General features: G+C 44.0%; 1 protein-coding gene across 1 annotated transcript in view; it reads right to left on the bottom strand.

The window, feature by feature from the left end:
* The window catches only part of LOC146181252 (uncharacterized), a 262,301-nt gene that overhangs the window by 54,527 nt on the left and 191,890 nt on the right, over positions 1-15,884 (bottom strand). Inside the window, exon 4 of the mRNA XM_084575738.1 lies at positions 13,787-13,924. Within this exon, the coding sequence (XP_084431864.1) occupies positions 13,787-13,924 (138 nt within the window). The remainder of the gene's footprint in view (positions 1-13,786; positions 13,925-15,884) is intronic.

Below are 15,884 nucleotides of genomic sequence, written 5' to 3' on the forward strand. Positions count from 1 at the left end.
GCCACCAACGTCAATACCTTCGTATTTCTGCAGTGCCATCTCGGCTGGGCTGTCAAAGATTTAAAAGGGAAAGCTGTTACGATTTCCTTCAATTGCTTCTTCGACGTGTGCGCAGTGTGCTTGTATTTGACCTTGAACCGAAGTGAAACCAGGTTGTAGCTATGACGTCACTAGGCAGCCGCGCTACCCCCAAAAGCCAAGGTAATCGCATGCTAACCTCTGCCTAGTCAGGTAACAACCGTGACGTCTCTAAAGCGCAGTTACACTGGAGCCGCGACGCTTGCTCTGTCTGATAGCCTGCACTGCCTTTTTTTTTCGGTGCCAATGAATCGCAACAGCTCTCGACAATTTAACGAACTCAGTCGTTATGAATAATGCAGGCGAAACGCTTCGTGAAATGTTTGCGTCTCTGAGGTTGCGAACACGGCAGGCCGAATCCGATTATCGAGTGACTGAGCATGCTGAGAAGATGCTGGAAAGGGTCGAAGAAAGGCGGGTCGAGAGAAAGGTACCGACGCTTTCGATTTGGTTACTTAGGCTTAGCAGCGTGAAATTTTGCTTAATTTTTATTGCTTTATTATCGCACATATATTCAGCACCATGCAGTCGTGAAACTTCCCACTAGGTGTGCTACGACGCAGAGACTCGTGGCAGTGTGGCTAAGGAGTTGACTTAATTCCGATGAAAGTACCTTGGAAGGCTTTATTGTGGTCTCACGGTTTCATCTGTGAGGTGTGTCTCGAATTGACAGCACCGATCATGTGCTCTAGTGTCGTCACACAACCTCAAGACAAATTAGTGCACGGCCATGACAGCTGCGCTTACAACTCTCATAAGTCACCCTATTATTCGCTCACAATACTCAAGCCCGATTTTCCCGAGGAATGCCGTTTAGCCTGCCGCTGGTAAAACTAAGTGTATAAATTTAAGTACAGGCATTTGGGACTGGTTACGTTTAAAAAGGCCTAATAATTATTTGCGGTTCAAGCCTTGTGCTGTCCTCTTCTTTCCTGTGCCTCGTCCGTTGGCCGGTTAAGTATGAACCCCTACCAACGTGCCCAGTCGTCAACTTTGTTGAAGCAACTGACGTTGGTTTGAGTTGTGAAATGTACTACGCATGTGAATCGTGAAAATGCGTAACTTTAGTACAAATGCGTAACCTTCAAATACATTCCTCAAAGAACTGCTCATTCATCCCACGCCTAATCAAGAGTTGCTAAGCATGTCAGATGTGAAGTACCACGTTCCAAAGAATGCTCACGAGAACTCGTTGAAATTCCATTGCAGAAGTTGGTAGCAGCGTCATGGGTAGTAAGCCCCGCCTTACCTAATTAGCTGGAGTGTTTCTCCATGGCATAAGAGTACCATGTGTGATTCGATATCCAAAGGTCCCAGCTGATAGGTTATCTCAAGTGCTGTTTGGAACTTGGTAGTTCCTCTGAGGTCAAAAATCAAACCCATTTGAGCAGCATCTAAGAAGCCTGCTATAAAGTGTAACTCAGTTGATTTTTCGACAGTACTGAAATAATGTTGGATTTATATTGCTGAAAGTTTGATCATCGCAGCGCGCGATTTTATATTTATATCAGGCAAGTAATAACGTGAAATAAGCAAATACTTAAATGAAAATATATATTCTCAAGCGTGGCCCCGAGAGCAAAGTTTTGGGTGACGTTGCGCGGTGACGACGCAGGCGTGCAGCCGAGCCGCACGCTCCCGCTGCCGTTCTGTCGAAGTGTGCGAAAATCAATAGGTGCCGCGTAGGAGACCAATTCAGACCTATTATTTCATGTCGGTGAGTCATACTCAGTCTCATCGGACAGTGTCAGCTAGGATCGACTCATAATTCAGTTGCTAACTGAAAAAAATGAATATAAGCACTACTAGGCATGCATATCCAATAAGGGCAGAACGAGCGAGTGATCGTTATTGAGCCTAAATTATTGTTGCAAGACTCATTCATTGCCTTTATTTCTAAAAAAACGTATACACTCACATACCCTGATGCCCGTAGCCGGCATATATAAGCGAGACTAATTGTTACCAGTAGTCAAATTCTCATTTCTTTTATACCGACCCAACATCCTCCTCGCGGCGAGTGAGGTTATTGTACCAAAGCAGCGATATACGAGACCCTTCCAAGTGAAAAATGTAATTATATTGCCACCCAATATCATTTGCTCAATTTATCTATCATTTTTTACATGTTCCTACATAACCATAACCAAATTACTTTTGCAAAAATCGCAGAAGGAATGGATAAAAATTGAACCATGCACAAATTTTCCTGCGCCTTCAATATGTTACGGAAATGATTGACCTGGGTGAAGCGGCTTTTAGATTCCTATCTTTTCATTTTAAAGACTTGTAACAAACCTGTTGATCACGACTATTCACCAAGTTCAGTATCCGTGTCCGCGTTTGTTTACGGAATGATGCGGAAGTTGCGTGTCCGAGGCAGGGTTCAACTTTTAGAGCGCATGGGCTGGCAGTTTCTAATGGATACACTTTCTACACGAAAGCAAAATGAAGTCATATACAGCTATTATCTAGTCTGCCTTCAGACGGATACAGCCTTCGAGTACGCGCCCGTCAGCGCAGCGTAGAACCCCGCCCCCTCGTCGCAGGATATCGTTTGCTCGGCGTGATATACGTCAAGCGATACATGAAATAATGACCAACCTCAGCCGCATCATGTAAACAGACGACAAATTCGCAATCTTTGCCACACTTGATGTAGCGTGCTTTCCTCAAAGGTGCTTCCCGCTAGAGGGCCATAGAGCGGCGCTCTGCAGCTGCCATTACTCGAATGTAATGGTATCTATCCGGAAGTTGGTGCAGGCGCAATCACTGTTCCTGAAGCTCTGGGCTTTAGAGATAACAGTGGCCGGGTGAATAAACCGGCGGTGGAAACTAGCAAAAAACGACTGGAAGATTGGTGGCTTAAAAGCAGAGAAGTGACATAATGTTAGTAATGTAGGAAAAAAATTTAATAAATAGAATGGTGGTTTAGTTAACCATTCTAAATCAATAATTAAAATATAGGGAGAAAAATGAGCATGATAGCTACTGCTACCACCCCGTTTCAAAGGGGACGCTCCTATATTCCATCCATTCCATCCATCCATCCATGCAGTGTGCTGCGCCCTAGTCGTCGCTACGCCTAAACTGTATCTCATCGAAGCCGCAGCGGATGACGCTTTGAACTCGATCAGAGCTACAGCAAATGATCGACTGGAGGATCAGCCGTACTGTCAACTCAATTATCTAGCAGTCAAATAAAAATGTAACATGGGCTGTCCATAAGCAGTGCAGCTAGAGCACGATATCGAAGTAGCGGAGCCATATTGTCACATTAGGTGGTGCATGCGCATAAGGAAAGAAGAAGAAGACTCTCGTGAGTTTTTAGAGAAGACAACGTTCAACAGAGTCGGCTGGGGCCTGCAGAAAACGTCTGTTTGAAAGTCTTGTATTCCGTGTCCGCCCTCTGCTCCAAGCTCGGAAAACTTTTGCCCCGTTATACAGGACCCTACCATATTTTACGACAAGTGACACCTGTGACATATGAAATTGCGCCCTTGCACCCCGCAACGCATACCTCTACACCACGCACCGAGACGGTCCATGTTGCACGCCTAAAGCCGTACTACACGGACCCTGGTTCGGACGCTAGTATGCACCGGGACGGTGCTTTTCAGCCGGCGGGGTAGTGTCACATTAGGCGGTGCATACGCATAAGGAAAGAAGAAGAAGAAGACTCTCGTGAGTTTTTAGAGAAGAAGAGGTTCAACAGAGTCGGCTGGTGCCTGCAGAAAACGTCTGTTTGAAAGTCTTGTCGTCCGTATCCGCCCTCTGCTCCAAGCTGAACTACCCCGTAACAATATATTGACAGCTGGGGGCTGCGAGCAGAAACTTATTTATGTCGCAGTTATCACCAGAATGTAGTTGCAGATAAGCGATCCTTAGCATTGCTTTATCTAAGGACTCAGTATTTAAAAGCTCAAAAGATTTTAGTATGCGTTTTGTTTTTAAGAGGGCTAGCAAATCATTCACTACGCCGGCACCAACTGAATTCGCAGGTGCTTTAGCATGTGTCGTGCGCCGAAAGAGCATCGACACACATCCGATTTCGATATCATCTGGTACCCGTGAGGACGCTATATAAGAAGCATCCTGTTGTGGTAGAAGTCCCGCATGAAATATTCTAAGGACGAATGACGCGTTATCAGACGCAGAGGCGGAGCCAGATAGCAGGATTTAATTTGTCGCGAAGCTCCTCGTCTTTGAAAAATCCTTGAAAATCAATGTGTGGTTTTTCGTTGAATAACTAGTGCAGCCAACAAACCAACACTAGCAGCCACCAATTGCTGCGAGGAATCGGTGCGTGAAGCGCGAACCGAAACTACAATACGGTTATTCCATCATAGATGCTCTTTGCAAGCAAGCTGTCGGCCATGTCTGAACTGTGCCAGGTTATTTTCAAGTACTGTCACCTTCGTTCTACCCCGTGCACAGATCACGACTCCCCACATAACAAGCCGCACCTAGCAGGGCCATTTCATTTTCGCTGACGTCTGCTCCACGCGCCGCGATGACGCCGTGGAGAGGGAGAACCCAGTCGGAATAAACTACAGAAAATTTTCTGATGTTACGACAGAATTTCTGTGCGGTTTCTGACGGGAAACCTGTTGTGACAACAGAGCATTCTGTCGTAACATCAGACATTTCTGTAGTTACAACAGAAAAGTGCTACAGAACTACAGACAACAGAAATATACTACAGAAAAACTACAGAACTACAGAAAAATCTGATGGTTACGACAGAACTACAGGATATTTTGTATTTTTGACACAGTTCTGTAGTTGTTTTCGACCGGGAAGTGACAAGTTGGAAAAAAGCCCTAGAGAGTTTTGCGCGTGAAATCCGCTGCAGGCGTTTCCGCTTTTGTGTCCGAATCTCAGTGGGCTATCAGAGTGCCATGCGATCGTAGCCGTACACTCAATTCCACACTTTAATGACCACTGCAACGAACGCGAGCCAAGGAATGCTCAAGCGAATGCCTTTACATGCTCATTAGTGTGCGTCGGTGCGTGCGCCTGTCCGCAGGGAGTGTCGCATACACTAATAAATGTTATAATCTCTAATATCAGGCAGTAAAATCATTTAAACAAAAAATCAATAACCGCTCTTCAAAGCCTTTCGTCTTATCGTCCTTTGACATCACCGGACAGGTGACGTGGCTGCGCGCGGCAAGTGTGCCTTCTGTGTTTCCTGCTCTACCGCAGCATCTACAATAGCCCATGTGTATTACTACAGAATGTTAAACCATGACACGCTCGGCACATTTATTCGTCTCTCTCACGTGAGATGTGTTTATAGCATTGATATGGTTGCCAAAATCGACATTCGATACATGCTCTTGTCGGATAGTAGACGGAAGCAAATAGAAGGAACCGTCTCAGCTTTTTGTCGTTAGTGTTTATTTTTGTTTCCAGTATCGTGCTGCAGAATTTTGTTCGTGAAAAAAGTGTGCCGTGAACGCTATTTTTCGGCTTCGTTTTGCTGGAAAGAAGTTACATATTGTGATTGAATGGTAGCCGTCAAGCCGAATATAAAGATATAGTTATGAAGTTCGTGGTAGGAAATGAAACTCATTTTCTTTCGCAGCTACACTTTTCTCTTTCTTGAACTTAACAAAAATATGTGATGTCCATTTCAGGTAAAAAGGAAGCGTCCAGAGCGCAAGCATCAATACTGAACAGCAGTGATTGTACCCAGCTATGCGAAATGACTGAAGTTGGAGAGCCACCAGTGGCGTCTTTGCCAATAAAACAATGGTACAATTACCAAGTCAGTGCCTCTGAAGAAGAGATTACACAGTTGAAGAAGAAATTTAAAATTTTGCAGCAAACGAAGCGAAAGCTTGGGAAGAGAAGTGAGATAGCACAAGAAATCATAAAAGAAATAAGAGAATGAAAGCTGCTGTACGAGGAAAACTCGCAAGAGTGTTCAAGCGACATTCAACCTCTTCTGTGCAGGGCGGACAACAAACAGAAAGGCAAGTACCACCTGAGCTCCATGCGTTCGCACTAACATTACATTTTTATTCCCCAGCCTCATACGAGTACGTCCGATCCAACTTAAATGGTCGGAATTGTAGGAATTGGAATCTGTCAATACATGGAGCTCCTGGTTGCACCAGTGAGGCAATTTGTTTTCTCGAAACGTTTGCACAAAGACGGTGTGAACCGCTCTACTGCGCTCTGGTCGTAGATGACATGGCCATAAACGAGAATTAGTTGGAGACAACATAGTCGGGTATGTAGATTTTGGAACGGGGTTAGATGATAGTCTCTCCGAAGCCAGAAATGGGTGTCTTCATGATTGTTGGTATGAACATCAGACTGAAGATGCCAGTCGCATCCTTTTTAATTTGCACACAGACTGGAGCGGAGAGGGTGGAGCTGACTAAACAATGTATTGAGAAGCTTGCATCAGTTCAGGCAGAAATTGTCTCTTAAATTCAAAGGCGCTTCGTCGAAATTCACTACGGCAAAGTGTTTAGGTGCTCAGGTTCGACCGGACTCTGGTGAGTTTATTACAACCTTTGTCAACCCACCTGATTGCACTAAAATGTTTACATTATTTTAAATACCTGTCATATGATTAAGCTCATCCGCAACTCAATGGCAACAGCAAACCACCTCATCGACCCTGAAGGAAAGCATGCGAAGTGGACTTATGTAGTAGCATTAGAGACACTGTAACGTGTAGAGGGTTTACGGCTTGGTCACAAGCTAACAAACGTTCACGTTCACTGGGAAAAGCAAACAATGAAGGTCGAAATTCCGTACAAGCATTGCGTGCCTCAGTTGCCGACGCCTTAGACTTCTGATAACAAGTGCTCAAGCTATCACAATAGAAGGGTGCCAGCGCAACATCAATTTTTATTAGAATGTTCAATCACTTGTTCGACATCCTAACTCAAGGCGCCCACTAGTAACGTCTCACAAGGCACCTGATCGTAACCAGAATGAAGCCTGCTAAAAGCCATTCTTTTCGGAGACCCGGGCGTACATAAATGGGCTGAAACGTGCAGTTACAGAAGGGTAAAAAAACTGAGTTTGTTGGATATTTGATATGCATGGTAAGCACCGCGAAAGAATGTTGAACGAGCTTGTCGGCCAAGATTAACTGAAATACTTGCTGTCACACAAACTCAATCAAGGTCAAGCCGAGAACTTCGTCGGGTCCATACGTAGACGAGGGGGACATGACAACAATCCAACAGCTGCGCAGTTTATGGCTGCACACAAACGTCTGTTTGTTCAGACGGCGATGACGTCTTGCAATTCTGGAAACTGCTCCCAAGATATGGTCTATCTTGAACCCAGTAACTACTGTAGCCATAATAAAGGCGAAAAGCTCGGTCACTGACATGCGCAGGTCATCAGCCCTGCAGCCTGATAACCACGACTACATACATCGCATTGACTGGCCCAAAAGCCTTCCTGCTTTTGTCGGTGCCGGGGTGCAATACATAGGTGACTTCATTGTGCGAAAAGTTGGTACAATGACAACATGTGATCAGTGCATTAAAGCCCTGCACTCCGATGAGCATGCACCTTTAATTAAGCAGAAGAGCCGAGGTGGACTCGTTTCGCCGCATTGGCCTGTGTGAAGCAGTTGAGAAAAGGCTGCGACGGCTGCAGGGTGAATGTGATGTCATTACAACGGTGTAGCCAAGGGCAAAACACCTTATCTTGGCAGTCCTGGGGGCTTCCGCAGGGAAATGTGGTTCCAGAAATGGAGCAGCACATCGTTGACTCCGCTCCGCTTGACAATCATATCTACAAAAATCGCTGAATACATGAAAACGAGGGTACATAAAAATGACGAAGGAATGAAACCGGTAATTGATCAAGAATAAAGTCAGACCAGTTCTGTCAAGGGTGTTCAATCACCAGTAGGGTGCCTATTACCGTTGTTTGTTTTTACTGTGCGTTTGAGCTATTAAGCTTTTATCCTCACCATTTGTGTGGGCTAACTGCCTTCTACATGACGATTGGCTGCTGGTGGATGGAAAATAAATGTGTACGACCACGACCGCTTGCTTTCATCGCTTTGTAAACGCGAGTAACTTCATAGGCAGCACGAAGAAGCCCGATCGTGGTTGCGCTCTGCTGCTTTTTCATTGGCAAGATGGTCGCCACCCTCTAGGCGAGGCTTCAATCTTCCGCAAAGGCGCATATAGGCGGCTTCCACTCCAGCAAGTTTTATATATCCTCCTTGCTCTCTCCTTGAGTGACGGGTGGCTATAGTTGCCATTAAATTTTTAATATGCGAAGCTGCAACCTAGTCTCCAGGCGTCGTGCGACAACCAAGAAATGGAATAATTCGCTGAGCGCTATCTCCTTATATAGGGTGTTCTGGTACTTTTATTAAGTAAGCAATGTACCACAATAAATAAATAAATTATTATTAATTGTAAGGTAATAATTAGAGACAAGCAAGTAATTCCGTACATACGTCCCTGATGTACTGAATACGTTCAATTTCGGTTTGCTCCTTCGTGATTACTCCAGAAAGTTGTCATGCACAGTCATGCCTCCAATGAGCCTTTAATGGCAATGGGCATCTCGGCCACCTACGAAGAACACAAAGAAGCAGTCCTTGTCTGCCAAGAACGCAGACTAGAACAAAGTCGGACTGGTGGACACCTACTGAACATCATGGGACGACCCATCCACGAGAAAACTAACCCCGTAAGAGAAACACTCACTCCCGAAAGCAGAGCTGAATACTAGGTCCTTCCAATTCCCAAAAATATGGACCCCCTGCACAACAGCGAAAGACGAAAAGCGAGAAGTCGCCGCATACAAAACAACGTCATCACAAACAACAGCGACGTACTCTATGTAGACGCGAGTCCATATCTGCGGAGAAACGCGGTGGTAGCCACCACAGTTGACCACACCGGAAGAGGGATGAACAGCTCATCGATCAAGATCAATAACTACATAGAATGTGCAGAGGAAGTTGCAATCGCCCTTGCAGTTAAACACGCCAGCGGCCAAGGTAGAAAACACATAATACTCAGTGATTCCCAAAAGGCCTGTCGTGCCTTACTCCTGGGACCCGCATGCAAACAGGCACACCAAATAATGGAGCAGGAAACAAAGACGGGCAACATGAAGCACACAATCATGTGGATACCGGCACACGAGGGAATTGACAGCAAAGAGGCTGCCGACAGGATAGCCCGAGGGAATACTTTCTGGGCACCTGCGCCAGCTGCCCCAGAGCCTTCAACACCTCTCACATACGGAGAACTAATACAATATTTCAAATTAGAAAAAAAAAAGAAAACGATACGCAGAACCACACAAAGACCTCAGCAGACAGGAGGCAGTAACCTGGAGGAACATACAGGCTAGGACATTCCCAAACCTAGCAAAGTACCACACAATCTGGCCCCAAAAATTCAAAAATAACACATGCACCGCATGCGGTGAAGTTTCGGACATCCTTAACATGATATGGAACGGCAAAGAGCAATTACAGAAATATAAAGCTCAAGCACTCAGCCAAGCTGGTGGGAGGCAGAGCTGGCCCACATGGGTTTCTCTGAGTAGCGCAGCCTGCTCACCAGGGCCCCGGAGACAGCCCAGGCCAATTGTATCCTGGACTGAGGAAACCACTCACGCTATTCCGTTAAACAATTAAAGTTTACTCTCTCTCCCTCTTGTCAAGCAAGTACATACCTATGAAGATTATTCGCGACCGTCCTTTATCACCATGGTTTACATAATCCCTTAAACGATTAAAAAACAAAACACAACGACACTTCAGAGCGGCAAAATCTACTAACACCCCACGTGCATGGCAGAAGTATCATTCTACATTAAATCTTTTTCGCTCGCTCCTAGTAAAGTCTAAGCAATTATTCTTTTCATCGACACTACCTTTATTAATCCGCAACAACCCTAAGCAGTTCTGGAGGATTATTAACCCAAAACGTTCAAATACACGTGTGTTCTTAACTAACGAGTCTCAGGCAATCCTTTATCTGATGGCGACATTGCTAAGGCCCTCAACTGTACATTCAGTGCGGGTTTCACTCAAGAGACTAAAGCAAACCTCCCTCCCTTTCCCACTTTAACTCATACGAACATGACGGATATCACATTTACACCTAATGGCATAGCAAAAATTATCGACTCTTTGAAGCTCACATCATCGGCAGGAGTTGACGGCATAAAGACAGAGGTTTTGAAGAACACCAAATATATAACTAGCATAATCCTAACACAGATATTCAGCAGTCTTTATCATCTAGCACAGTCCCTCAAGACTGGAAAGTGGGCAAGATCATCCCAGTTCCTAAGAAGGGCTCAGGTAACACTTTTCGCCCCATTTCTCTCACAAGCGTATGTTCTAAAATCATGAAACACGTTATTTCCACTCATGTCATCAGTTTCCTAACATCCATCAAATTTTCCTATCCCAATCAGCACGGTTTTCAGAAAGGCTTTTCTTGTGACAAGCAACTTGCATTGTTTTTAAACGACATTATTTCCAACTTAGACCTTAATATTCCTACTGATGCACTCTTCTTAGATTTCGAAAAAGCATTTGATAAGGTTGCCTACAAGCGACTATTACTAAAACTGTCAAGAATTACCTTAAATGCATCTGTATTTAATTGGATCGAAGATTTCCTTACTAACCGCTCCCAGATTGTTCTCGCTAACGATTACGCTTCCAGCTTCACGCCTGCTCTGACCGGTGTACCCAAGGTACCGTATTTGGTCCTCTTCTTTTTCTTATTTATATTAATGACCTACCTAGCTCCATCTCTTCTAATATCCGTCTTTTTGCCGACGGCTGTGCTATTTACCGTCCCATACATAACCCTACCGATAATTTGGCTCTTCAGGCCGATCTGGCAAAAGTCAAGGAATGATGTCGAAATTGGTTAATGACCATAAATGTTAACAAAACGGCCCTAATTACCTTCCACAGACGCCAACACTATTCTTCGTACAACTATTTACTAAATGGAACTACTATCTCCTCGGTATCTTTTTTGAAATATTTAGGTGTCACAACTTACAGTGATCTTACATGGCATTCTCACGTTACATCCGTTACTAACGATGCTAACCGCACACTTAGCTTTCTTCGGCGTAACCTAGCTCAGACACCTTCTTCTGTTAAACATCTAGCTTAAGTAACCCTTGTAGGGCCCAAACTGGAGTACGCATTCGCATTGTGGTACCCGCATCTTCAAAACTTGATATCTACCATTGAATTAACACAAAACCGTGCAGCTAGATTTATATTCTCTGACTATTCTCGTAATACTAGCGCTACTAATCTAAAAGCTAATGCCGGTCTCCCAAGCTTGAAAGTACGCCGTAAAATATCTAGACTCTGTTTATTTCATAAATTTTATCATGCCTTATCATCTAGCACAGCAGTCATCATAACGATTCATCAAACATCCAGTCGCATCACCCACACCTTGGCTGTTTAGCCGCCACGTGCCCGAACGACAGCGCACCTCAACTCATTTTTTGTAAGGACAGCCATCGACTAGAACGATCTTCCCGCTGACATCGTCGCTCACTCTAACCCAAGCCATTTCAGAACCGCCATTGAAAATGTTTTTTGTTAATCTCGACAATACTGTCAAGCCTACCCCTCATGTAAAACCCCGTACTCCTGGGGTCTTTGAGGTATTGGAAATAAATAAATAAATAAATAAATAAATAAATAAATAAATAAATAAATAAATAAATAAATAAATAAATAAATAAATAAATAAATAAATAAATAAATAAATAAATATGCGATTGATGTTTCCTGCCTCCTCTGCTATTCTCAGCCCTCCTACAGGAAATAATACACAGAAGGAAAGAACAAGTCATAATACTTTTAACATTTTCACCATTAAATTAGTTTTATGAGACACTGTTGACGTTCCTTCATCAATACGTATGCCGCTGACGTGCTTTCGTCCGAGGGGACCACATACCTACATGCTCAATGCATGCCAGGGTAAATATTTTAGACATTTTGTTTTCACAAATTGAAAGTTTCCTCGATAACCTTACGCATATACCTTCTATTTTTACAATATTAGCTTCATCAGGACGGTTGTGGAAAGAATTTCAATAGTCTTCAGCAAAAACGTGTCTGTAATAACTATTGGTCTAAAACTCACTAATTTGAATAAATACTAATCAGGCCCTTCTGCACAGACAGAGAAATGTGCTATACGTTTCAATCCCACATGATTTGTTTTTAATCTGTTTATTAGATTATTTCTGAAACTGCCTTTATTTTAAAGCATCAAATATAAAACAACAAATGTTTTAGATTTTTTTTAGAAATCTCTCGTAACGTTGTTCTTTGCGGTTTGCTATATTTCTTTATTATAACTGCAAAATTTGGAACTTTTGCCGGAAATATCTCTTTTTGTTAAAGGTATGAAGTTTAGTGGCACTGTTCTGCTTGCTTGAATTTTTCCTACATTGTTGCTGAAGACGCCCATAATCCACAATAAGTATTTTCTTGAACTGCCTCATCCACAGGTCATATTTTTAGGACTTAGGCTTTGTTTCCTAGCCTTAAAATTACTTATGCTGACAAGCAGGGGGCGCGGGAACGTGCAAAAGCTCACCACGTTCCTGCCATACAGTTGTGCCTTTTACGCATGAAGTTAACATTAAGCTCTGTTTAATGGTACATAATCCTGTTGGGTCTATGCAGCTCGTCAAATATTCATTTACACGAGTAATGTTGTAGCGGAACTGTATATTAATTATTTGTGGTCTTGCTATCTTGGAATACTAAGCGGTGCCACGCCCCAACCGCCACCGGAGGATACTACGAACATTTCAAAATAGGGTATGTGCATGTGACTGTTCGGAAGTGGGAATTTCAATGGAGGGAATGGGTGAGCGTCCCAACTTTGAAAAAGCCGTTAATAAACAATATTTGCTATTGTCACGTAAGTATATATGAATGCAAGAGCTATCCATTTCCTACTGGGCTCCAGCGTTATGATAGAGAGACATTTGACCCTGCACATTATTGCACTCCCTGCTGAAAGTGAAGACATGAACCGGGTCTCTTTATTTCTTTCGCATAACTCTTCGAAGTGCAGCTTTAGAATCACTAGTGTATAACAGTTAGGAGGAAAACTGACCACTCAAAACATGGTTCATAGCGAGCACGATTCATTCATATATTCTTTGGTAGTATGCCCCCCGTGGAAGAGCAATATTGTTTCTGAGAGCAAACGGGTGATACCAATGTCTGTTTGAGCGGAGGAAGACTATTTCAAAGAGTAAGGCACTAAAAGAAGTGTTGTGCAAATTAAAAAAAGGCAGAACAAGGCCGGGAAGGCTCCTGTGTTGCTCGCATTTGATAACGAGAGCGATAGTAGCATGTATTGATTTGCACAATAATTAGGCCCGTAACTAACAAAAGTTCATTGTTCATGATTAGCGATGACACTGTGAGGAGCCGATAACGAGGTCAAGAGCAGGAAAGTATTTTTGCTTTAGAGGACTTAAGATGAGATATTTGGTATCCTCAAAGAACTGGCGAGAGCAGATCATAATGTGAACGTGTATCTTTCCGAACTGCGAACTTTGGAATACATCGCATTCTTTTGCGCAGGGCGTTAGAGGCCAGGTGATCATAACAATCTACTTAGGCGTCTCCATAGGCCTCTTTACATGCATGAAGACATCATTTCCTTACATAACCCACCTCATTGCGGTTTGAATAGGCCAGTGCGATGCAGGACTGGAAAAGTGCCACTGACTTCTCATAAGCTGTCTGACCTTTAGCTGGAACCCGGATGGCACGGGCAGCCGACGTCATCTTTAGAAGCATGTCGGTTTCGGTCTGCAAAACACCGGCGCACAAATATCAAAACGTGTAGGCTATGTTTCTTTTTTTAAACGACAGAACTGGCCATGTCATTCGAAATCAACATATGCAAAACGCTCTACACTGTAAACAAAATGGTACCATTAATTGCGCATATAATGTCTGTAATTCACACCCTCTTGAAAGGGTGCATTTAGAAACTGAAAAACCATTCTCAATGTGTGCAGTAAGCAGTACTGCACTCATTAAAATTGTGCATGTTTACCGAAACGCACTCTTTCTAGGGACTTGGGGTTGTAGTTATGGGAAGGGTGCAATTTTGGTTAGAGTGTAGTAATGAAAATCAGAGCGGGAACAAAAATGGCCCATGCTGGGATAAATAAACCTCAGTACTAGGCAGTAGGTGCTTTGATCTATTGGAAGAACCCAAACATTCGTGATTTCCTTATTCCTAATTTGAAACTTGACGGCCCCAGCGGGGTGGCGCTGTGGTTACGGCGCTCGGCTACTGTTCCCAAGGATGCGGGATCGGATCCCGGCCTCGGCGGCAGCTTTTCAATGGAGGCGAAAAGCAAGGCGCCCGTGCACGTCAAAGAACCCCAGGTGGCGAAATTTCCGGAGTCCTCCACTACGGCGTCTCTGATAGCCTGAGTTGCTTTGGGACGTTAAACCCAACAAGCCAAAACTTGAGGCGTATACTTTTTTAGATAAACTTACATTTTTTTAACAACTGTATAAGGAAACAGAAGCGATTTACTGTAAATGTTCAGAACCTCAAAAGTTCCTGAAATGTACAGACTTTCATGTTGCCAAACACATCGGGAAAATGTGCCTTCAATGAATAATATAACGTGAAGAGCCCCTTACAGGGAAAAGCGTATTCTGAGCATACCTAATGTTCACAGTGTCCTTCTACGCATGCCTTGTTTTCCTCGTGAGAATTAACTGACGTACAACATATATGCACCGTTATAATGGACTTCTATTTAGCCCTCGTATCGGTTTCATACCGGCGACTACTGCCGGCATCTGGGTGTCAACCAGAAGGGCGCATACTCAGGCAATTACACGGCTTACGAGCGTTGCGATATATTTAATTACACGTGTCATCGTTTGTGTGCTTGCTTTTTCTGCGAATGCTTGTCGAAACGCAACGTTCGGGGAGGGGCGCCGCCTGAGAATAATGCAAGGAGCTTGTTCCTGCGCCAGCCTGTATATCTTGGTGGTAAGAGCTCGTATATGATTGGTGGACTCTCGCATGCCCTTGTGGCTCCATCCCTACTTTCGCTCTTGTTGCGAATACATATGAGCGGCGGTTGCTTCCCGCCTGAATGGACGTGCCGCCCAAAAGTATATTTTCAAATGTGTCTCTTCTTTTTGTTCGACACAGTGACTAAGCTACCTTTTGTGAGATGAAAGAATAAAAATGTATTTGCTGTTTCAGTTCAGTTTCAGTTTAGTCGTTCAGTCGTGTCCGACTCTTCGTGACCCTATGGAGCATGTCACGCCACGCTTTCCGGTCTCTCACTATCTTCCTAACATCACATAACTTCATCTGTAGTGCCTGGAGGATGCCATCTAACCAACGCGTTCGCTGCCTACCCCTTCTCCGGCGACCCTCAACCTTTCCCAACATCGAATCTTTCTCCAGCGACTCCTCTCTTCGCATCAGATGACCAAAGTAGCTGAGCTTTAGCTTTAGAATTTGACCCTCCAATGAGCAGTCAGGGTTTATGGTCGACAATATCGACTGATTTGTTCCTCTGGCAGTCCAAGGAACTCTCAAGAGTCTTCGCCAGCCCCACAATTAAAACGCGTCAATTCTTCGGCGGTCAGCCTTTTTCACAGTCCAACTCTCGCATCCATAAATCACAACTGGAAAGACCATAGCACGAGTTATACGGATCTTGGTTGGCAGACTAATGTCTCTGCTCTTTACTAGGCGGTCAAGGCTAACCATTGCTCTCTTTCCCAG

This window comes from Amblyomma maculatum, chromosome 8, assembly GCF_055883805.1.
Source record: "Amblyomma maculatum isolate TAMU_Amacu chromosome 8, ASM5588380v1, whole genome shotgun sequence".
NCBI classification, from domain to species: domain Eukaryota; kingdom Metazoa; phylum Arthropoda; class Arachnida; order Ixodida; family Ixodidae; genus Amblyomma; species Amblyomma maculatum.